This window comes from Sinocyclocheilus anshuiensis, unplaced genomic scaffold, assembly GCF_001515605.1.
Source record: "Sinocyclocheilus anshuiensis isolate Anshui unplaced genomic scaffold, SAMN03320099.WGS_v1.1 scaffold454, whole genome shotgun sequence".
Taxonomy (NCBI): Eukaryota; Metazoa; Chordata; class Actinopteri; order Cypriniformes; family Cyprinidae; genus Sinocyclocheilus; species Sinocyclocheilus anshuiensis.
In genome coordinates, this window is record NW_015548217.1 from 4,741,702 (window position 1) to 4,768,158 (window position 26,457).

At 33.8% G+C, this 26,457-nt stretch overlaps 1 protein-coding gene across 1 annotated transcript in view; it reads left to right on the forward strand.

Moving 5' to 3' along the window:
- The window catches only part of LOC107654064 (AT-rich interactive domain-containing protein 5B-like), a 129,264-nt gene that overhangs the window by 27,948 nt on the left and 74,859 nt on the right, over positions 1-26,457 (forward strand). The window contains exon 4 of the mRNA XM_016440991.1: positions 15,853-16,083. Within this exon, the coding sequence (XP_016296477.1) occupies positions 15,853-16,083 (231 nt within the window). The remainder of the gene's footprint in view (positions 1-15,852; positions 16,084-26,457) is intronic.

Consider the following 26,457-nt stretch of genomic DNA (forward strand, 5'->3'; position numbering starts at 1 on the left):
TCTGTCTGTCTGTCTGTCTGTCTGTCTGTCATTGAGTTTGATTAGCTATTGTCTATCTGTATGTCTGTTGTTTTGTTTGGCTATCTATCTATCTATCTGTCTATCTGTCTATCTGTCTGTCTGTCTGTCTGTTTGATTATCTATTGTCTGTATTTTTCTGTCTCTGTCTGTCATTTCATTTGATTATGTATTGTTTGTCTATCTATGTCTCTTTTTGTCAGTATCTATCTATCTATCTATCTATCTATCTATCTATCTATCTATCTATCTATCTATCTATCTATCTATCTATCTGTCTGTCTGTCTGTCTGTCTGTCTGTCTGTCTGTCTGTCTGTCTGTCTGTCTGTCTGTCTGTCTGTCTGTCTGTCTGTCTGTCTGTCTGTCTGTCTGTCTGTCTGTCTGTCTGTCTGTCTGTCTGTCTGTCTGTCTGTCTGTCTGTCTGTCTGTCTGTCTGTCTGTCTGTCTGTCTGTCTGTCTGTCTGTCTGTCTGTCTGTCTGTCTGTCTCATTTAATTTGATTATGTATTGTTTGTCTATCTATGTCTCTTTTTGTCAGTATCTATCTATCTATCTGTATATCTATCTATCTGTATATTTGACTATAAATAACTGTTATATATCTTTCTGACTATCCAGCTAGTCCTATATCTCTCCATTTGATTCTTTCCTACTATCATGGAGTAGTAAAAGTGGCATTTTTATTATCTGTTCAGACTGTATTTGTATGTGGAGACTCTTTCTGGGATCTCTGTTAGAGACAGCTTTTGGCTCATTGCATGCTGGGGATATTGGCTAGAATCTGTCTGCTAAATGACATTCATGTCAAAAACATTAATGCTACAGTTGATTTGTGACAAGAATCTATGTGACTTTCATTTTCATGTCCTGAAAAAGGCAATCCACGTTGTGCTGACACTGGCAGGGAGAGCGAGGCTAATGCGAAGGAGAGTAAAACAGATGACACGTTAGCTTTCACAGCCAGGGTAATATATTCCGGGCTAAATACAAATGATGTTGCAAACATGGAGATTCTGGGCAGGAAATTGTGTCCTATATTTGAGGCGCATATAACAAAATGCATTATTATGTATATAGAGCATATTCCTGTGTACATTATTGTAGACGCAGTCACGCAGCACTGAAAAAAACAGGTTTGTTTCAGCATTTGCTTTACATTTCCAGAATGTAGATGTTATTTATAAAAAGACATCACCATCCTGCCAAAGCAAATGAAAAGGCGCTTTGATTTTGGAATAATCCTTATTACAGAAACTAACGCCTGTGCTTCGCTCTCTTTATTCTGATTTGGATTGCTCTCAATCCAGACGATTATTTCATTTTTCGTTTTTTCTAACCGTCATGTTTTTCTTATTGGCAAGCCTGCTGGAAGTTTACAGGGCTTATTGTCCATTAGAGCTCTCTGATCTTCTTATATCGCTGTTCTCTGACTGAATCCAGGCACCGGAGCCGGCGTTTCCAAAACTGTGGAGTGGGAATTGAAATGGAAAAAGCATGTTGGTTCCCTAATAATGGCACAGTCATTTTTTTAAAACACAAAACAGCAAGGAGCCATAATCATCGCCCAAACGTATTTGTTTTTGTTACTTGGCCCCGTTTTCGGCATTTCCACAAGCCAAGACTCCCTGAGCTGAAGTATGCGAGGTGAGATAGCGTCCATGCCAGCAGACAGTCCGACAATGTGTACGTCTCCCAGGCCTGACCTTTGAGGAAATGAATAGTTTTATTGTCTGTCCATTACAGAGCCTGAAACAACAGTTGAGTTATTAACGTTACTTCTCCTATAACGGCAAATCCCCCCAACCCAACAACCTGAAGCTGAACGGAAAGAGGAAAAACATAGCAAGAGTTGCCAACAACAGATGGAAAATAAGCCTTCATTTGTCTTTAAGGAGCGTTGCATTATATGTTCTCAAACAGCTGCATTTGTTCCTGCGAAGGAAATTCAAATAAATGTTAATGCAGTGTGGCGATCTTTTCTGAAGTTCGTCACCCCCTCCAGGCAGCTATTGTGGAATCTTATATTTTAAAGTGAGGGGGCCGGCTGCGTTTGTCAGGAAACACAATGTGGCTTATTGTGGTGTCTGGTGCCAAGCCCCAGTCACTCGCGATGACTAATCTGTTATTATCGTCAGCCAATCATTTCATGTCTAGTAAGCTTGGGGGGAGTTAAGAAATTCAAGAAGGCCTTCCTTAAATATTAAACGTCTCGGACTTTGTGCGGTTTACATCTCTTAGGCTAATTAATGCCCTATTTGCCTGCAGTGCCTTTAAGAGTGTTCATTCATTTGGCTTAGTCATATGGCTCTGAATATTGTGAGCATGAGGGGTTTAATTATTTGCTCATCAAATTTATTCCACTACACAAGTTAAATCTTAACTCTATGTAAAGCCTACTTTATCATATTTGGCACACACATTTTTAAGGCCTTCTGTTTTCTGATTGGTAGATTATACGTTTTTAGCTTTATGTTTTTAGTAAAATATAATATTTTTTAATCAGTAAAAGGCCGTCTAGTCTAATTCAAAAAATGCTTCAGGTTGTGGTTCATGTGTCTTTATGCTGTTAAATCTTTACTGATTTTTAAAAAGTAAGTTTAAGAACTTTTATATTGTTAGTAAGATTTCAAGGGTGAACACTTACTGGACTGAAGCAACATAGGTTTACTTGATTATCCATACATCGTTTTTTAGAAAAATGATGGTAAAGTATTGAGTATCCAATATGATACATCAGGTTTTTGAGGAATGTCATGATTGTATTGCATTGCATCGTATTTATCAAGACATATTATTGGGCGATATAGAGTGAGAACTAACATTTATATGCATTTTATGTAAGTAGTCTGTTGTACTGTTATAAATATCTCACTGATTTACATTACAATCTGTCAGAATTGTATTTTTTGTTTCATATAAATAGCAACATCTATACCAAATTGAAAATTTTTCTCAGTTTGATGGTGCTTTTTATTTATTTATTTATTCATTTATTTCTTTTTGAGCTCCATATTCTCCTATATTATACTATATGAGCCTGATGTTTCAAGTATAACGCTCAACAAAAAGCATATACAAAATTTTATTTGACTTTTTTAAAAGAAATATTTAGTCTAAAGTCACAATAAACTCTTCCATTTTAAAGAATTAAACATTTCTGACTATTATTTTGTACTAATATCCAGAAAATTATCCAGGTTGCATTATATACCCGACTACATTTAAAATACTAGTTTTACAAAAAATATAAATTATGCCAATAATCATACCCCCTTCATGTTCTTGTTTTTCTTCCGTGGAACACAAAAGGAGAACTTAAATTGGTCTCTGTTCCTCACACAACGCTGTCATATGACTTCAGAACACTTGAAATATAATGTACAAATCATGTAGGCGTCTTTTATAGTGCTTTTGTCATTTTTTTGGGAAATTGACAGATACGGTTACTGATATATATTCTTTTGTGTTCCATGGAAAAACGCAATTGTACGCATCTGACAAAAGGGTGAGTACATAATGACAGAATTTTGGGTGACCTATGCCTGTAAGTTGGTTTCTTTCTTTGCATTGTTAAATTTGACCTCACTGATGTTTTTTTTTAGAGGATGTGGTATTTCTCTCGGGCGGCTGCTCTCAAACTCCCAGGTGATTTGCACAAGCTTGCAGAAAAGGAAGACAGCAGCATGCGTTTAAAGCAGAGCTGATATTTCAGTGGCTGGAAAACTCTCTTGGACTGATTTATCAAGTTCGCTGTTAGCCCTTTGAGACAGTAGAACAAAGATGCCCTTTACTGCTGATCTGAGACCAGTTGCCCATGGAAACATTTCTAATACAGCCTCAGTGGCCAATCAGCAGCCACCTCTTACCCCCTGTGCCCCGGGGCAGTTGTCAGTTTGACCTTTAACCTCCAGTGAGTGTCGGTGCTGCTTAATAACAGCTATTAGTGAACACTAGTGTTTCCTTTCTTATCATCTCACGTACCGTGGCTCTTTGAGTTTAAGCATAATGACATGGCACCTCTCAGACATGTGGTGTCTAATATCCAGTGAGCTAAGCCCTTTTGACTCTTCAGAGTCAAAGAATCTGCTTCCTCTAGAATAGAGCTAGACGATGTGGTAGAAATATGTAAACTGGGAGAGGTTTGGTATGGTGTAGTACATGTTGCATTCTCAGCATTGCCACAAGGGGCACTGTAGCATTAGCGTAAAATTGTTGATATGTTTAAAACTAGCTACCTGAATAATAACATTGTTTAACAGGGGTATAATGATAAATTTTTATGGATGAAGTGAATAATGATATGATGTATTAATATCATGCATAAAAAAGTGTTGGCAAGTATATGAAACAGTGTTACTCACCAGTTGGCTTATAAACTTTGTTTTTTTAAATTTCTAAAACAATTAATTAATTAATTAAAAATTAATTCTAACAATGCCTGAGAATGCAGCATGGTTTAGTGCAGTTATCAAATTCTGTAATTATATAAATATGCAATCTGATGTGCTGCGTGTTTCAAAGTGACCCCCCCCCCCACACCAAAAATAAATATTAGTATTGTAATTGCACTTTTGTTTGGTATTTCAAAATAATGTTTTATAATAATAGTAATTATAACAATAATAATTATACTTATAATAATAATAATTTTTATTTTTATTACATAATTATTACATAAAAATATGATGAAATACTTTACTGTTTAATACTATAGTGATATTGCTTTATTGACTTGTTTAATTTTTATCATTTTAGATAGATAGATAGATAGATAGATAGATAAAAATGGCTGTTAGATGCATTTCCCCAATTAGTTCTGCCTGTTTTTGATTAAATAAATTATATACAGTTTCCTGGTGGGTAAAACATATTTTTCCAAATGAAGGTCCAAATAAAAAGAGAAAATACATTATAATAAATGTGAGACACCAGCATCACCAAAGAGAATTGCAAAAAGAATGAGTTGTGTGTGCTTAATCCCTCCATTGGTCAGATAAAAAGGATAGCCCCGCCCCAAGCTTATTTTATTGGTTGAGTAATTGCTGTTATGTTCTGTTAGTCACGATGCTCAAATAAATATTTCTTTGAGCAATATTCTGATTGCGCCACTCAGAAAAAGTTTTTTTCCACGAAAAAATAACTATATTGTGAAATATTATTACCATGATATTAAAATAAGATGAATATTTTGGTCATATCGTATCATAATTTTATCATCTTAGATATCTCTTCCAAAAAAAAAAAAAAAAAGCAATAAATGCTACTGCCTATATCAGTGCAGTGTGCTTTTTTGCGGTTGTGTTTTTTCTTCCATAGCGCAGAACCCCATGGTTCAAGACAGACGGTGATCCTTTAATAAGCATGCTCTTTGTGTCAGCTCTGAGAATTATGAATGGATAATTCTTTGGACAGTAATTGCAAAGGCCTTGTCTACCGCTGACTGCCGATTAAGAAATCAGCACAATAGTGCATTGATAGCACACTATCTTCTTATCCTCTGTCATCTAATCCCTCCTCACACTCAAAATGCTTTTTAATTAGTTTCATTGGGTAATGCGCTTCTTTCCCTCTGTCTGTGGCTATTGTCATCATGTTGAGTCACATGAGTGCCGCCATTGTCTCCAGCGGGGCTCCCCAGAATACACTTGCCATTTCCCACGAGCAAGCGCAAGTTAATCGCTTTGACATACGTGTCTCTCGTCGCCAGTGTTTGACTGCTGCATATTGAAATTTGTTATTAAAATAAATAAATACAAGCAAATACGTTGTATCGAGGATGTTAGGGTTCTTGCATGCATTAATTGATTAAAAACATTTGTGGATTAATCATGAAGAGCGGTATGTACATGATTTAATGACTCAACACATAGAATTAAATACTGTTTTGCATTTACTGTTTCATAAAAATGAGCTATGCTCGGTTGTTTTTCCTGGTTGCATCAAAGACTGGCAACGTGTTAATCCGTCCCTGTCGTGCTTATGAATTTCAGAGATGAAAGCTCCTTTATTTCCATTGTTTTGGACTCGACTGGAGATCAATTCTGGGGTGCCGCTCAAAGGGCCAGATCGGATCTTTTGTAGTCCGTATGAGAGATGTTCCATGATATCAAGTCTTGAACAATTCATGAGAATTTTGCAGTACACGTACAATTCCCATGACTCACGTTCACAACTCTGTGAACCGTTCGCTCTGTCATTCTGCTGTATGTTGCACACAAATATGCTTGTTATGTTGCTTGAAAGATACATCTCTAGAAAAAGAAGCCATCTATTTTAGATACTGAACACAAATACGTTCAATGCAGTCTAGAAAGGTTTAGGTGTGGTTTGTTTTTTTTGTGTAATCATATCATAATCTTAGTAACTGAACAGCTGTAGAAACAAAGCGTTTCAGTGTATTAGCAGCACTTATAAAGAAAGTCATTTATTTTGAGCTGTATGCGAATGCTGCTATGACAAGGAACATTTTTTGTATACATTTATTAAACATATAATTAGTCTGTATTGTTTGTATAATATATTTATATACTATTTTATATTTTAAAAATATTTCGAAATTGTGAAATATTACATTTTAAAATAACTGTTTTCTATTTTAAATTAATTTAATAAATTGAATTAATGAATTAAATTCATTTAAATCAGTAGCCATTACGCAGTGCTCAGTGTCACATGATTCTTCAGAAATCATTAATTATATATATATATATATATATATATATATACATAAATCAAATCTTTCCTTAACATTATAAATATCTTTACTGTCGCTTGTGATCAATTTATGTGTCCTAATAAAATCATTTTTTCCAAAATAAATAAATAAATAAATGTCAGTGTTTTTGTTACTAAAACGTTTTAATGTATTAAATATGCAATATAATTTATTTGATGCAAACAAATCAACACTTTGTCATTCTGCTTTATGTGGTTTATTATATTGTTATATTATTAATTATTAATATGACAATCTTTGATGAATGGAAATCAAATCTTTCTCTTCAACCTTATAAATATCTTTACTGATACTTTTGATCAATTTATGTGTCCTAATAAAAGTATACATATTTTTCAACAAATAAAATAAATAAATAAAATAAAATTTTTGTGTTTGTTACTAAAAAGTTTTCATGTATTACATATGCAGTGTGATTTATTTGATGCAAACAAATCAAAACTTTGAACTGATACAGTTAATCAAACTCATTACTGAACACTTAAGTTCAGAAACTCTATTAAAATATTTTAGGAGGCATTGCAAAACAAGTCTAATTGCACAGTTTAGGAAACGATTTAAATCATTGCAACATCGACAGTGTTGCTTAATGTTATAACGCTTGCAAAATAATGACAAATATAGGGGGAATATTCTTTTATATTGCTATATTTACTTTTTCTTGAGCACATAATGACAAGTGATCTTTCTTTCCCTGAAAGAAAGTGACTTCTGTATGTAGCCGCACCTTGTTATTCAGTTTTCTATATAGAGGCATCATTAGAATAATAGGCTCAACGTGTCTCTCTTCAGAAAGTGGAACATTTTGACATAACCAAATTTGCTCTAGCCTGTCATGTTTTACAAGAGCCATTAAATGCAAAGTTTGCTGCGTGGTAATCAATAATACAGACAGTTATATTTGGAACCAGTCCCTCTGTAGGAATATCAGTGCTTTGGCTTGTTGCTAGGGAGCAACACGGATTGTGCTGGAACTATATCGGACGAATGCCCACTGCTGTAAAATATCGGCAGGTGCCATAAATCATCAACAAATGGTTTCGACATCAGGGGATATCCTGGAAAAATGAGCTCAGGGTAATTTCAGCGCGGACAAGCTGGAATCAAATAAAGAGTAATATCATAGAATTACGGGTAGAGTTGTGCCACGTCCCACATCTGTATCACAAGTGAATCGCAATATATTGGGTTTAATTATCGAGCGATTCCTGTGGCACACAAACAGCAATCATACAGTCTCGCCAAAGAAACCGTTTCAGTAATTGAGTGCAGGAACAGTGTGTTTTTCCAAGCGCCTACTCTCTCAATTCAATGTTTCCTCTCAGTTTGGTGAAAATATCATACTGTGTCCATCGTGGAGTCAATGAAAGGCTTGTTTGAAGGGTAATAGTTGAATCTTGAATGTTACTCGGGCTTTTAGGACAGCCAAGACCTTGGAGAAGAAGAACAAGAGCTGGTGGAGGGTCTGTTAGGAACATTTGGATATGAAAAGCTTTATATATTTATTTGAAATCGTGGCAGGTGATTGGTTAACTGGGGAATCTGTTTATATTTTCTCATTGACGACCCTGTTTACGGTGACCCACTCAGCCTAGAATAGGGACCTATTTAATCTGTTTTATTTTTTCCCAAATTCTATTTTATTTTTTTATTCCAAATTCCAATTTTTTTTATATTTTAATATTTCTGGATACCATTTTTTTCCATTTGAATTCTTCTACAATATTAAACAGCAATTTATTAAAAGTTTTACAAAAATAAAATTTTTAAGGCCCTATAATTTTTTTTTCTCATTTTTATTTTTTACCAACTTCTGTTTTCCATTAATTTTCTGGATTCCATTTGAATGTTTTCATTAAATATTAATCTCTTATTAACTGACTTTATTTTTTTAATTATGTATTATTATTATTTTTTTTTTTATTGATTGATTTGTTTCCAGAAATATTGTTTTGTGTATTTACATTTTCTGGTAAATATTCCTTTAAAAACAATGTTTTAATAACATTTTATTAGTAATAGTAGTACTATCATTACATTAAGTAATATTTCTGTCACAGTTTCTTCAAGTTAAACCATACTTTCATTTTGATGGGTTTGTGTGTAGTAAACAAAACCGCTCTACTGCTCCATTCTTTCACACAGAGACACGCAGAACATGCAGGATTCATATTTAAATGGTGTCTTTGCGGCTTAATGTTCACAGACACTAGTCTATATTGCATTTTGATTTAAGTGTACTTACCTACTTTAATATACCTTACCTACTTTTGAGGTATCCATCCAAAATTGGGCAAATTCTGTGACATTCTGCGGTCCATGATATTGCAATAATGTCATCAAAGACATTCCAAAAAAAAATGAATGAAAAGTGGATTGAGTTTAAGTGGACTGAAAAGATATCTGAATTTGCTTCTAATATTTCATTACATTTACATTTATTAATTTAACAAACACTTTTATCCCAAGCGACTTACAAATGAGAAATACAAGAAGCATTCATAATAAAGAGGCAAACAAACACAAAGTTTCACACGTTGTTTATTATTTCTGTAATAAGTACTTATGCTAAAATGTACTTCTGGGGTCTTCCTGCTTTACATGTAGTCTGAAAAAAAATAATCTTAATGGCTTATTTTTATGAAAATGTTATTAAGTGACAGTGTTGTGATTATTAACTATATTAGTTTCAGCTGAAGTATTAAAATCACTAAAGCTAAAACTGAAATCAAATATATATTAAAGCGAAATAGAAATATTAAAAACCTAATAAAAAGGGCAAATGCACATAACACAATTAATAAAAATTTAAATAAACTGAAAATATAAAAAAAACTTTATTTTTGTATTTATTAATACAAAATATTAATTATTACTATAATAACACATAAATAATACTACAAATAACACTGCAATGCAATTACAGTGAGGGCTGGATTCTTTTCCCACTTCAGTTAACTAATTTGAAAGAGATTTTTTTATTTATTTTTTTGATATTAAAATGTTCATATGTTGATTTTCCAGAAAATTGTAAACACTATCAAAACATTGCTCATCTGTTTGTATGAGCATCATAGCAACACAGCAACATTGCTTCAGCCAATAGCATGAGTTTGAGGTGGGGCTATTTGTTTTGTTGACCAATGGCAGATGAGTAAAGTGTCTGCAGTTCCATATGTTGATGCTATTACAGAAAGTCTTTCTATTGGCACAAAGACTTTAATATACAAGCCTTGGTTTCAATGACATTTATTCTTGTCTGTATCTAAACAGCAGCAATATGAGATGTTAAATAATAACAGATTGACTTTCAAATAAAAAAAATTACAATACGATTTTTCTGCAGCCCTTATTTTGTCCTTTCCACCTCCAGATATTTCTGTTCATTGTTATTCTGTATTTACAACATGGCGATCGATATTGCTCGGGTAGTGTATGTTGTAATCTGTTCAGGCTCTCACATCAGGCATATTGAAGTATCAGAACCACTTTAATGACCCAACAGGGGCGCAGAATCTCAGCAGCCCGCAATATTAATAGATGGATGTTATTTGACTCATTAGAGGTCGCGGCTGTGAATAATAATTAGGGAAAGACTGATTATGCTGAACCCAGCTCTAATAAGACATGTATTAAAAAATCTCTACAATCTCTGCACACACACACACACACACACACATGCTCATCACTCCAATGTGAAGCACACACACACACACAGGAAATTGATTTGTGGGTTTATGACTGAAGTGCAATTTTGTTAACTATTATTGACGGGGAGTCTTGCATTAAAACAGTTGCCGTGGCGATGACACACATTTTCCTTTCATTATTGTGTTCTGTGGTGCAGAGAGCACTAATAATAACACACGCCAATAACTTTAGCATCAACGCACGCTTATTTTAATACAGTAACCAAGACAACTAACAAGCAGCTGCTGTCAGGATAACAGGAATTGTTCTTTTTTTCACCTTCTGTCTCTGTCCTCACGCTCGAATTGATATTTTAACCTGCATATTTTAAAGAGACAGGTAGCTATTACAGCGTGTTTGTTGAAGCTGACTCATTGACAGGGAGAATATGTTGGGTAAGGGTTGTTTTGGCGGGTGGAGATGTACAGGAATGTATCTCTAGGCCTGTGTTTGACTTTCTGGGAATTCACCGGCCCATTTGGCGAAACTTTTGAAGCTTATGTGTAATGCATATTAACAGTGGTTGTGTTTATTGAGGCTTAGTCTGTGTATCTTGGAGTCTGTGGTGTTGTTTTAGTATTGTTGAGGTTCTATTACAAGATTAATATTTTGCATACATTTTTTCATTTGTATTTTAGTTAAAAGATTGTGTTTTTTGACATTTTTTAACATATTTAGTTTAAAAATATATATGTCTATATAGTTTATTAATTTTTATTTCAGGTTTAGTTATTTTAGTACAAGTTGAACTAAATTAAAATGAGGAATGTAGCTGAAATATTTTATATTTATTATTATTAGTTTTTTTTTCAGTGAGTAGTCTGTATAGCCTTTTATTTCAGTGTTTTTAATTGTTTTAATTTCAGTTTTACTTTTAGTTAACTATTTGAATAAATAAATAAATAAATACAAATAAAAATAAAAATGTTTTTTATAAAATAAAATTAAACAAATAAATAAATGAAATAAAATAAAATAATAAAAAATTCTGCCAGGACATTATCCATTAATTTTATGGACATTTACTTTAACCCTAAAACACAATCCAATGCAGTCCAAAATTCAAAATACAGGTAAAACACCTGTAAAAAAAAAAAAAATAAAAAAAAAATAAAAAAATAAAACGCCTGTAAAAAAAAAATAAAATTATTTTTTATTTTTTTGGACCAGAGTGTGGTCTGCAGCGGTATTATTTTAGTATTATTATACCTAAATGCTTTGAATTAGATTTTATTTTTGTATTTTGTGTTTATTTTAATTTTAAGAATGTAGTAATATTGTTGTTGGTTTGTTTGTAAATTGTATTCGTTTTTTATGTTTATTGTTTTAGTTATTTTAGTACTTAAAAATGTAGAAATGTTTACTTGTCAGCTAGCTGAAGTTTTTTATATATACAGTATATATTTTATTTCATTTCTGTTAATGTTTGTTTTATTTAAAGTAATAAAACGTTAGTTAACAATAATAACCCCAGTCTGCAGGAGCTGTTTGGCTGATGACAAGCAATGTTATACTGAGAGCTCAGGTTTCTTTGTATTATAATCAAAGGGGCTTTTTCATGTCGTAATCTTGGGTTATGGCATTATTTGTAATTGTTGACTGGCAAATAAACTCACGGAAGACCTGCTGACAAGTAATTTGGATAAATGGCCCTGTAAACTCCCATCACAAGCTCAGGCAAGTTCAAGAGTGAACTTTAAACAAACATTATGAGATGTTTATCAGTATTTTTTTGTCATGTTAAATGTCATAATTGTTATATGTCTTAAAAGTACACTGCCGTTTTCTTGTTATTGAAAGTATGCACCTTGGGCTGTAAAGAGAGTGTTTTTATACGGTTCTCTCTCAATCTGTCTCCTTGAGCTTTCTTGTATCTTGACATTCTGTCCTTTTTTGAAATAATGAAAAAGTTTCATTCCATCTCATCAAAACAAAGGTTCTGTTGAAAAAAAAAATGGCTTAATTCGTTTTGATTGATGTCACAGATCCTCAAACCAAGTTTTATAGAACAAAAATATCATGAATTATTAAAACTCAGAGGCGTTTTAAAACATACGTCCGTGTTTTATGTTTAATTGGTCCTCTTTGGCAGCGGCGAGCGGTTATGTAAATATATTCCCACAGAGGCCCATTTGACATTTGTGGAGCACTTGAGCAGTATACGGGGAGCAAACTGACATACGGAAAACGTCCATTCTTTCTGATCTGATGAGACATGCTAGGATTACTCATGCAGATTTCAGTCTGTTGATTTTGCGAACAATTGGTGCCCTACCTGTGTGCGTTTCCCCCTTCCTCCTCACAAAGGCTTCTCGTCAAAGTGTGTTGCTGGAAAATTGCATAATGCGATTTTCAGTGCTCTCTAATCATAGTGTCGTCCTAGCCAGTTAAATTGCTAAACATAAGAAATCCTTTCTTTAGAAAAGGTTAGATGTTATTAACAGTGTGGATGTAGAGCTGGTTTCTGACCTCTTCTGCAGCCCAAAGCCAAATCTAATCAAGAAAATGTACATTGGATCCCTGCGTGATTAGCACAGCGCAGTGCGGCCCTTAAAAGACGGATATTTTGAGACAAACCTGGGTTGTGCTAATTGCAAGTAAAAGAGGGGAATACTGCGGGTCTTAAATGGGTCTTGAAACTGTTAACAAATCAAGTCCAATTGTTTTTCTTTTCAACAGACTGTTAATGAAAAGAGGTGCTTAACCTTCGGAAAATGTTATTCGTGCAGCTCAGGAGGTCAAACTAAATAACAAATTCATTTTTTAATCAAATAAAAGGCTGTTATGAAAATCGGGAATGTCTAAATACAGTGATTTGTGCAGTTTTGTTGTTTTAAATGTATAAAAAGGCACTTTAAAAATAAATGCTATTTAAAAGATGACAAACATTATATATGTGACCCTGGACCACAAAACCAGTCATAAGGGTCAATCTTTCGAAATTGAGATTTATACATCATCTGAAAGCTGAATAAATAAGCTTTCCATTGATGTATGGTTTGTTAGGATATGACAATATTTGGGAGATACAACTATTTGAAAATCTGGAATCTGAGGGTGCAAAAAAAAACTAAATATTGAGAAAATCACCTTTAAAGTTGTCCAAATGAAGTTCTTAGCAATGTATATTACTAATCAAAAATTAAGTTTTGATATATTTACAGTAGGACATTTACAAAATATCTTCATGGAACATGATCTTTACTTAATGTCCTAATGATTTTTGGCATAAAAGAAAAATCAATAATTTTGACCCATACAATGTATTTTTGGCTATTGCTACAAATATACCACAGCGATTTAAGACTGGTTTTGTGCTCCAGGGTCACATATAAAAACAAATCTACACATCACCGTTCAAATGTTTGGGGTTTTTTTTTTTTTAAATCAATACTTTTATTTAGTAAAGATGCATTAAATTGATTAAAAGTTACAGTATGAATATTTATAATGTTGCAAATGATTACTATGATTGCTAACTTTCTATTCACCAAAGAATTAATAACCTCAAAAATATTAAGCAGCACAACAGTTTTCACCATTGATAGTAATAAGAAATATTTCTTCATTACCAAATCAGCATATTAGAATGATTTTTGCAGGATCATGTGATATTGTAATAATGAGAGTGTGACCAGTGGCAGTTGGGGCAAGAAACCCGTTTGAAAAAACAATCATTATTTTTGCAGTTCCATTTGGCGATGCTAGTGTTGCAGAAATTACATGTAAAAGATGCGTTTATGGCTCTCAGCAGCAGAATGTTTGCGGTCGTTGTGTGTGAATAAAGCTAGTTCTCTCCAAGGACACCATCGTTTGAGGTTTGCAACTCGCATGTCATATTACGAGAGCTTGTATGCCGAGATGTCAGGTTTTTGAGGTTGAGAGATGCGATGATACTTTGAATCAGCCGAGGGTTTTTTTTTTTCGATTTCTGATGGGAAGACTAACAGGCGAATGCTATTGCTCAGATCTCTGATCTCCAAGAACTGAGTGACGTGGCTTCCTGCCCAGAATCTTTTATATTGCCAATCCTAACAGAGAGCTGTCATGTTAAACCAGCAGCTCAGGCTGTAGTAAAACATAATAGCCCACAAATCTATATCCGGACCCCTGGGAGCAGCTCTCCTCCATTATAGAATAAGATTAGCTATATGAAGTCACAACGCTTCGATTTGGGTTGAATTATCATAACTGCGAAGCTAATGTTAGAGAGCATATGATTCATCAATGGTCTTTGTGCTGTATGCCATTGTGTAGCCTTCTGACTCATTGAATTATGTCAAACATTGTCTTTGAAATAAACGAGTTGGATTGAGTTGATGTCATGAAATGATGGTATGAGAGTGCAGTAACCACCGTTTTCATTTCATGGAAAGAATAATATCGGAATCAATGGTGTAAATAATAGTTTACACCTGTAAATGTGTAAAACTATGAAATATAAAGTGAGCACAGGCTCACCGTCGTGACATTTACTGTTCTGCTTGAATTTGTTCTAAGTGCACTGGAAATATTGTCACTCAGAACTTGCTAGTAAACTTCAGAATTAATTACAAAGAAATGGCAAGTAACACATTAAATTAAGCATTGAAATGTTAACGTAATAAGACAAAAATAGCATTTAAAAAAAATATATATATATTTCAATAATGTTTTATTTACAACTTTAAAACTTGATTTATAACTTTACAGCTTTTATGTACAACTTTGTGCGTGAATTTTAGTGAAAAGTATCCGTTTTAACTAGTGCTGTCAAACGTTTAATCGCGATTAATCGCATCCAAAATAACAGTTTTTGTTTACATAATATATGTTATATAATGTAAAAAAAAAACAGTTTATTTTGGATGTGATTAATCGTGATTAATCGTTTGACAACACTAGTTTTAACATTAAAATAGAGAGCGAGGTAAGATGGAAGTAGTGAAACATTTAATATTTGACAACTGCTTTATGATATAAATGTTAAACGTCTAGTAATATCCAGTAATGCAAACTCAAATATGGCCGTTTTGGATTTAAAATGTAATATCATTTATGTGATTTATATACTTCCTTACTGAATGTGACGAGGCAAGAAACGTTTTGCGTTTTCGACATATTAGGCATACAAATAAAAGTGCATGTGTCAACTATTCTTTCAAATATTATTAGCAAATGGTTGAAAATTGTTACATTCCAACTAGAATTAGACATTGAATTCCCTTCACCATTCTATTTCTTTATGCTTTGTGGTTATGGCCTTGGTTATTTGTGAAATTTGCTAGCAATTTCTGAGTGAAAATTGCTTCGGAGTAAATCCTACACCATTTTTTTTTTTCAGTCAAACCATATTTTGAGTTGCTGTTTGTGTGCCAGAAATAACAGTGTTCTCTTTTAAAAAATGAATTGTACTTTCTTGTGTTTAGGTGAGGATGTGGAGGAGAAGAAAGTTCTGGTACTGAGTTACCCACAATACTGTCGGTACCGCTCCATTATCGCGCGGCTTCGTGAGCGGCCCACCTCCTTCCTGACGGACCATGTGGTACTGGCCCTGGGGGGAATCGCCTCCCTCACCAACAACACCCAGATCCTGTACTGCAGGGACACTTTTGAGCACCCCACGCTGGTGGAGAACGAGAGCGTGTGTGATGAATTCGGTAAGTTGATTTTAAAGAAACTGTATAGTGTGAAACAAACTCTACGCAAGTATGTGAATTCACATACACATGTTTTTGTGCGTTGTTTCATTCTTTCAGGTATAGATTGACCAGTATTGCATTTTTATGACTGATAGCGATATAGATTGTATTTTTATATTTAGAGTAGGGCTGTGCAATTAATCGCATGCGATTGTTAAGCGCATCTCGTCAGTAAAGCCGGTTCCGTGATTGGTAGTAAATCTCCATCACCTGCTTTCAGATGGAGCGGCATTTAATACACAGAGCCGTAGTTCACTGACAAGCTAGGCAATATCGCGTTCATAATCGAATGCGATTCATCTACGATTATGAACGCGATATTGCCTAATTGTCAGTGAACTACAGCTCTGTGTAGTAAATGCCGCTCAGTCTGAAAGCAGGTGATGGAGATTTACTACCAATCATGGAACCGGCTTTACTGACGAGATGTGCATGACAATCACATGCGATTAATTGCACAGCCCTAGTCGCAACCATGGAAAACCACTGTTACAGAATTCCTCCACGTCTATAGAGCAACGCCACATTCCACTACTGGCGTGACGCCTTTTGAATTGTTGCACAGGAGGAAAATGCGCACTCACCTGGATGTCTTGCCCTCTTTTACCAATCACGGAACCGGCTTTACTGACGAGATGCGCATGACATTCGCATGCGATTAATTGCACAGCCCTAATTTAGAGTTATTGTTTGATAACCAGCATGCAGAAGTCATTTGTAATTAATATCTGTTTTACTATAGAAAAATATTAATAATTATTATTTTGATTACTGTTTTAATCATTATATTTATGATGAATTGCAGATTTGTTTCCATTTTTGTCAAATATTAAGCTCCAGATTTCAAACTTAAGAATGATTACCTGTTTTTTAAAAAGTGTAATATTTTTTTTGTACAGTCCTATTAAATGGTGCTATTTAGACCTGATAATAAATAAGCAATAGCCGAAGTTGAAAAGTGTGGAAATCTGTAAAAATACTGGTCAAACTGATCAGTTTAAAGGTAACTTGAGATTTGTTACTCCCACAATAATGCAAAAATTAATGTTTAGCATTACAACACTACCACTAGGGTTGGGTGTCATTTGAATTTGATCAATTCCAATTCCGATTTCGATTCTGCATATCAATTCTGATTCTTATCGATTCCCATTTTCGATTTCAATGTGGTTTAAAAAAACGAAGTCAAACATTTAGATATCAAACATATTTATTTTATGTGTCTTTTTGCAAAACATTTAATTGCTGCTGAATACCATGAGTAAAAATCAGCCGGCTACATAAAAACTGGACTCGATTAAGAGTTGTTTGTGTGCAAAATAAAGCTGCATGATTCTGGATAAATAGAGACTTTTTTTTAAATGGAGGTTGTAGTTCTCTCACAATTTTGAAGAAAAAATATTAGACAACTAAATAAAATCTCATGGAATTTATGAATGGAATGATTTAGTTACTCACTCAAAATTTACTTGTTTCATTAGTGGATGAATCAGTGGTTTTGAACGAATCTCTTGAATGAATGATTCAAAGACAAATACATTTTTAACAGCCACTTTTCGCCAGCTAAAAATAAAAGGTGCGAACACAGGAATTGATAGGCGGAATTGAAATTTTGATTTTACACCAAGTATCCGATTCCTGACCTTAAGTATACCGTAAGTATTCGGGAATTGATTTTCGATTCCCAACTCTGACTACATTCTTGCAATGCATTGACCAAACATTTGCATACTTGTGTAAAGTATGTTTCTGACCTTACTGTTTAGAGGCTGATTACTGCTTATTTATTCATATAAAGATTCATTGCATTGGCATAATTGAGTGAAGAAAGAATAAATGAATGGAGGATTGATGACTAATGATTCAGTAATTGAGTCTGTGGTCCCAAACAAGACCCTCGTCTTCATTACCTGACTGACAATGGGCTGCTGTATGAGAGCAGGCAGCTTCCTCTGTTGGTGTACAAACAGGAAAGAGTGACTTTGAGCTGGTGATTGAAACAGACACTCGTGGCTTTTAGCCTGTCAAGTTGAGAGTCGAGAGCTTGTTGTATGATAGAGTAGAACTCTCAGATGAACTGAAAGCCTGTTTTTACACTGAGGTCTGAGTCCGTCACAGTCCGCCTGCTTGTGTCAGTAACTTATTTTTTCAAAAGGGCTGCTGTGATATCCAAAACAGCGATTCGTCCCACTTTTGGTCAACGGTTAGAAAACCTCAACTGGGCATGTAATTACTGTCTGTAAATGGCGGCCTTTCTCCGATCTGTTTACATTCACTCAAAAATGCAAATTCTGTCATCATTTACTCACCCTCATGCCATTTTAAACGTATATGAGTTTCTTTGTTCTGTAGAGCACAAAAGAAGATATTTTGAAGAATGTTGGTAATTAAACAGTTGCTGGTAGCCATGGATTTGCAAAGTAGTTTCCATACTATGGAAGTCAATGGCTAGCATCAACTGTTTGGTTACCAACATTCTTCAAAATATCTTATTTTGTGCTCTACAGAACAAACTCGTACAGATTTAGAGCAACTTGAGGGTAATGAGATGAGAGTAAATCCCTTTAAAGCAGTGTACATTTTATGAATGAAAAATGCTATTTTCTATTTTCTGCACTGATTTTTCTTTTTTTTGATAAATCTGTGAGGTTGTATTTAAATGTATTAAAATATGTTAAATGGAGCTGTACTGAGAGTTTGTGTTTGAATGGCATATTCAAACAACAGTGGGTTTGCGTGCAGTTCGCTTTTCCATACATGCTGCCAGATAAAAAAAGAGAGGCTCCAGTTTATGTGCATGACTTCCTGTTGGAAAAATGCTGGGTTACTGAATGCTGTTTTGTAAAAGACGATAGAGCTGTTTACATAATAGCAGTTGACAAGATGGGTGAACAAACTGACAGTGAGTAATACAATTGAGTAAATGGCTCCCAATGACTTTAATGGATGTCCTTGGGCTTCTCTGCTTGCTCCAAAACACAGTTTTCTGCTAAAAAACCATGCTCTTGTCTCTGAAAGTTTAACATGAGGGGTCCTGCTCGAATCGGACAGCCTGCAGGGATTTGAATACCCAGATTAAAATGTCTTTGTTCTCGCCAGGGCTTTAAACACAACCACGGCATGCTGTATTGAAACCCAAAGAAGTCGTTCTGTTAAACTTTGTTATTTATTAAGGCTTTAGTTCAACATATGAAGTCATTGTAAAGGCTCCCATACACTAGATTTGTTACAGAGGGGTAGATCTGATGTTGGCCATTTCTGAAGCCGAGAAAATCTGAGAGAGAGTGGGGGGAAAAAAGACTTCTAGTGCTTTTTATGCTCAAAGTGACGGCTACTTGGCAGAAAATCTTCTGCATTTAGTCTTGTCATTAAGTTTTTGAAGCGAATAACAGTGCTTCCAAGGGCTTGGCGATGAAGAGGGGAGTTCTACAGAACTGAGAGCGGTCCAGTGCATTATAGAAGAAAGATGAAAATGGAAAGCAGCACTATTTAAGGAAAAATACAGCTGGAATGGTGCATATTTTTAGTCATTTGTTCCTCTGTTAATGGAAATAACTGCAGGGTTTGGCTCGCTTGCATGCCTCTTTGGTCACATGTTAGGAGACAACAAGATGTTAAATTGACTCAAGTCTTATCCTCACTTGAATGGACTTTAAGAGGGTGGTTGGGGATTGAGAATATGGAATTCAATAAGTGATACTGGGGATTTTTGTTCAGGCATCAGCTGATTTGGACCCCTGCTTGTCACATGGTTATGATAACATCCACTCCGCTACACCATTTCAGAACAATGCTGTTAAAATTTCTGTTTTCTTTCCTGTCCTATTAAAACAGGACATGTTTGTTATTAGATGTTATTAGATGGTGAGGCATTCTCGTTGATTGGACAAACATTTTATTTTTTTATTTTATTTTATTGACTTTTTGCTTTTATTATATATTATATTACCTCTTATTATATATAGGATGGTGGAGATTTTTACAGAAAAATTAAGTAGTTCATTGATATACTACTTTTTACATTTACATTGTTTTAATTTAATGTTTTAGTAATTAGATGTTGATATATATATATATATATATATATATATCAACAAGTTTTAGTTTTTATTTTAGTTTTAGATTTAGTACTTCAAATTAAAGTAGACAAAAAATGAGAAATATATATATATATATATATATATATATATATATATCAACAAGTTTTAGTTTTTATTTTAGTTTTAGATTTAGTACTTCAAATTAAAGTAGACAAAAAATGAGAAATGTTGGCTCGTCATCTAGCTGAAGAAAATCTTTTACGTTTTTTTAAATATATTTTATTTTATTTCTATTACTGTTTATTTCAAGTACTATAAAAGCTTTTTATGGTTTTAGTTTTAGTTAGATATTTATTTTACAAGTAATTAAAATAATATTAGTCGTCTTGTTTTTTGTGAGAATTTTTTTTCAATCTCTCTCTGACCCTAACCATAAAAATGGACATCTTTTGCTACTGTATCTTTTCACATTCAAATTAGCGAATTTTATCTGCACCATCCTTAAGTAACCACCACTAAAGCTGCATTACATCGCGATGGATTCACAAAACAATATGTGTTGAAATGTGTTGCTCAAACTGTTGATATTAGACCAAAATTATCAGAGATTTTTTTTTTTTTTTAAATAACTTGAACAGCATGTTTTTATTGCTGGGATTCTTCTGCGGGATCTGCAGAGCTGTAGGTGCTACACACAGCCAGAAACAGCACAAGGTTTGACTGAATTTACCACATTGTACTCGCTAGTTTTTCTGCTGTTTAGGAACAAAAGTATCTATGCTACTTTCTCCTTATTACCTTAACACCCAATAAGTGTTGTTGGTTTGTAAGTGTTGGAGGTCATATTTACGTATCCAGCTAACAGCAGGAAGTTCAGAGTTTCAGAGCTAGTCATTTTTGTAGCTCAGTTTCAATAGATGCTCTTTTTGGACTAGGGTGGACGTGTTTTGAGTTCTGAAAGTTACTGTATGTTTTTGTAGTCTAATGAACTCTTTTATCTCAACAGATCAAGCTAAACTCAATTCCTCGTGATATGACCCTTTTAGTAGAAAGAAACACCGCCAAATCCTTCCCTACAAAACAAGGGAGAAGAAAAGCCAGAGAGAAAGAAAGAGGGAAATACTTTTATCTGGATGTAAGGGGTTTGGAGAGGGTGGGGATTGTACTGGTGAATTATTGAAGAGAGTTTATAGGTTGATGCCATGTAATGGCCACACTATTATTCCTCTCTCTTGATTCATTTCCTACCTCTCATGAGGTTCTTTTTAGGAGGCCAGTGTTATTATGTGAGCGTATACTTATGATTTTACTACATAATAGCTGCATTATGGAAGGAGCTACACACATTTTCTCTGGCGCTTCAGAGAAGCAGCTGATGTTCTCAAGTTGTTCTCATCATTGTGACGTGCTGTGTGGCAAGTGATCTCATCTCTTTGTTCCTCACAGGGGTTTATTGCTCCTCCGCACAGCATTGGGATTAGTGATGGGAATCGGCATGAAGTTAATTATTTGGTTCTGATTCTGCTTTCATAATGATTTCATTAACTGTTTTTAGTACTTTTAAGGAAGCACCAAATAATTGATCTTAACTGTATTATACAATGAAGTGTATTTTGCATTTAAGCCTTTATTATTTAAATATTATATATTTTTATTATACATTTATAATAAATATATTTATATATTTTTCTGGGTTTTTTGGCTAAGAAAGTAAGAAAAAAATAAGGTAATTGCGACATTTTATCTCACTACACAGACTTTTTCCCCTCTTACTTATGTTAAAAAAATCAGAATTGTGGAATATAAACATAGAATTTTGACTTCTCTCTCAAGAATCCAAGTTTACATATTGCTGACTTTTTTTCTCAGAATTCTAAGTTTATATCTAGCAGTTGTTTTTTTCCGCTATTGAGTAAAAAAAACAAAAAACAACTTTTTATCTCACAAATCTGACTTTTTCTCAGAAGTGTGAATTTATATCTTGTAATATGCATTGAAGATGTAAACTAAGAATTATGTAAAAAAATAATAAAAAATCGCTAGATATAAATTCAAAAGTATGTAAACTTGGAATTGCGAGAGATAAATTGGAAATGTGTGTTTATATCTCGTAATTTGGACATTTTTTAACAGAAGTGCAAGAAAAAATTCTGAATTGTGAGACAAAAGTCAATTTTTTATTATTTATTACATGGTGGAAACATAAAATGTTATTTTATTAATTATTTATTTTCGGGGGCTTTTGTGTGTGTATATAATGTTATTTTAGTATTTTACTAAAATAGTACTTTATCTTTATAAATTCATATTTTATATATTTATATATATGTAAAAAAAAAAAAAACTTGACAGTTTGGCAAAAAGGCTCAGCAAAGAATCAATAATTAATATATTTTAAATTTTAGTTTTGTCTTATTGTATTGTTTTGCAGCAACAGGTTAATAACAACATAAGAATAAGAAGTGGTTCTCAATTCCCACTTGAGACAGAATCCCTCATCTGTTTAAGGATACGCAAAAAGAATGATTAAGAACAACCCACTTCTGTATTAGCCTGAATGGATTTGATGGGCAGACAGAGTGGATGCTGGGTAATCCAGCAGGGGCTGAGCTATGTGACGGGAATGCTGTGTGTATGATTACAGCGTGATTGATGTCCACTGCTGGGGGATTATTAATGATAGCATGTTGTTCAGCGAGAAGATAGACCCATTTATATTTCTCATCAAGACGCCACTCAGTTTCAACTATTCAATGGTAATAATTTGCTCTTAAATAAAACGGATTACATGCGATGACGCGTTTTCCTCCTTTATCGCGGTTTTGAATTGCAGAGGGCGTTCGGGTAAAGTGCGTTCCGGTTTCGTCTGCTCCTTCATTTAGATGGTATGTTTACCACATACACTGCAATAAAAATGGGTCATTTATTTTCTTTCCCTGCAGATCTCAGCAGTGCTATCAATGTGGCCTGCCGCGGCACTAGGAGAAATCTTAAACAGGCCGACAGAAAGTCGAGAGCTCTTAATAAAACATGTGAAGTATTTTAGAAGGATTGTGGAGTAGTGTTGGGGGATTTATGGAGGGTTGAGTATAATGTTAGTATTTTGCAGTCCAATTGTAAGAGTGTATTCCTGAACAGGAGTATTTTAACTTGTGGGTCATGACTCAAAAATGAGTAGCAGGTTTGTTCTGAAAGGGTCACAGACGGCAGGGAAAACATGGAAATAGCTTTGCCAAAAATATGAAACCATCAAAATGCGGTTGACTTTTAGTTGTTTACATATTTGGGTTTTATTTGATTTTATTATTTCATTTTAACATTTTTGTTATTTCTGTACTATTATATTATTTATATTGTTATAATATTGTATTATTATACATTTTATTGAAGGTTCTACAACTGTTCTAATATTATAATGAATAAAAAAATATCAGATAATTTGACCTTTTTATGATAAGGCAAGGTTAGCTCAGGTTGTAAAATGTCATACGGTGCCGCAAAACTCTAACAATATTTATGAATGAATAATTCTTGATATTTGGAGAAAAAATACTTTATTTTAACACATTCACAAAGTGTAAGTCTAGGCTACTTTTTACTTGACCACTTGACATTTTTACAGTCATTAAATTTTAACTTTTCACGAAAATATTTTACACATTTTTTACAAAATTACATGAAACCACAAACACAAATGCTCTTTTCTTTTTCATTGACAATCTTATATGCCATTGGCCCATTTAGCGTATTGTTGGACCTATGCAGTTCAAGGGAATATTAATACATTTAAATGCTTGCCATCCAATTTTAAATCTGGATCCTCAAGCAGATGCGCTCTGGGAGTAGTTCTGGGAGGGAATGGGTGATGGCTTTTGGTTAGTACATGTGGCTTTTGGAAGCTTTGAATAATTGGATGCTGGGAAAGTATTCATCATTGTGTGAGCATGGAAGTGACTTTTTTGTATATTGAGAAACATCAGGCACTCCCTTTTTCTCACCCATAAGGAAGAAAAAACACGGAACTGCAGGCAGAATTACCTATTACCCAGTTCATGTTGCAATCAGAGCCTGTCCTCAGGCATACTTCTTAAGTAAACAAAGCTGCCTCCAAATTGATTCAGCATTTAAAGACTTTCCAGCGAATTCACTGCACTTCTCTTTTCTATTTAAGGCCACCGTTTCTTGTTTAACAAGATAGGATATAAGCTGCTCTGAACATTACAACTGAATATTTGGTGGTTTGTTTACTTGACAGCACGCATTTTGTGTTCACCAAAACATAAATCTTTGCTAAGATGAGAACACATCCCACATTCTTTTGAAGACACTAATTTTCTCATATTTCCCTGCACTAGATTTAATGCTAGTTATTAATACCGTCCAGATGTAGTGTGAGGATGGAAGATTTTTATGCTGAGATCAGTTCATACAGTAAAAGATGTTTATGATGACTGATTTACACACTTAACATAAGAGTTTACCAAAAAAAAAAAAAAGTGACGTTTTGAAAAATGTTCTAGCTGCTCTTTATCATAGAATGACCTAACGCAAAACATCTAAAGTAGTGTTCAACTAGTGCTAATTGTTAGTCGTATAATCTCAAATAAATGAAAATATGTGTGACACAAAAAATAATATTAGGTTACCTTACAATATTTGGTTATATTATCAGCAAAAACTGTATCAAAATGTAAATCTAAATCTAAAATGTTTCATTGTTCCTCACACATTACTATGTGCAATTAAAATTTAATGAACAGTATAAGATTGTAAGTTATTATTTTATTGGCTTTGCATGTAAGTATCATAACAAAGCATGTTAATACATGAATATGGTACTCAATGCAAGTTATTTTAGGCCAAAATGCAGCAAATAATGTTCTGTATCGATCTATATCTGTCTTTTTTTTTTGGAGCTTGACTGTTCACTTTCATTATGTGGAAAATCATGTCTTGGACATTCTTCATAAATTCACCTTTTGTGTTCCACTGAAGAAGGACAGTCATGCAGGCTTGCATTTTATTATTGTGTGAACTATTTTAAAAACACACAGCCATTCAGAAACACAGGAATGTGTAGCCATTACTTGCATTAAACAAAGACTGTGTGCTTGTTAGCTCTTTCTCAGTCTTTTTTTTTCCTCCTAAAAATTGTGCGACGCTTTCAGTTGTTTGATATGTATGAGATCATATTGTAAATTCTGAAATGTTATTTTTCTTCTGTTCTGTTTGATTCCATTTTTTCCACTTGTTTCACAACCTGGGTTGGATTACTAAAAGTCATGCATTTTTTTTAAAGCCCATATGCCCTCATCCATGTGTCTTGTTAAGAATTCAAGGAGAAACTGAAGGGCTGATTCCTTTTTTCCCCCTGCTTTTTCAATTCAGAGTCATACTTTGCACATACTTTTTTTCATATACCATTCTAATTCTTACTCCACTGGCAACAAACGGCCTCTTAAAATCACAAAATGTTTTACCTTTGAGTGGAATTTATATAATTGTCTGGTGAGGTATGATATTCCTCCCATTTCATAATGAATAACATACATGATTTTTTTGCCAGCGCACAGCCTTGAGAAATATTATTCATTGGATAAGTGCTGGCTGTATGGGAGGGGGCACATGTAATTTGCGGTTTACGCCGCTGTGACTGGAGGGTCACTATTTATCAGTTCAAATTAATTCTACAATGGCGTGCTTAAATTTCCCACATGCCAGATCGGTGAAGGATATTCGGTTGTACCTCCAGGAAGCCACGGTTGCCAGTGGAGATGTTTTATGAAGTTAACAGCTTCATGTTGGATGTTTTTAGGACATTCCACCCCCTGCTGCAATGAGCATTAGACCAGAAACATACTCTACACTACTACACTGATGCATTTGCAAATGCATGACCAATGCAACACAAGGCTGGAATCCTTTTGTACACACAGGAATCACAATTTATTCCACCACACATTAAAACTTGTAATTACAGATATACACTATGATATACTTTATTAGCCAGCATGCATGAAACTGTTAAAGTTTAAAACAGTAAATAAATTTATGCTAGAAAAGATTGATATTTCAAATAAATACTGTCCTTTTCAACTTTCTATTCATCAAAGAATCCTGAAAAAAAAATGATCTGAGTTTTCACAGAAATATTAAATATAAATTATTAAGCAGTAGATTTTAATCAATATTAAGTGTTTTAAACATTGATAACATTAAGAATAAGAATATTAAAATCTGTATATTTGAATGATTTCTGAAGGATCATGTTACACTGAAGACTGGAGTAATG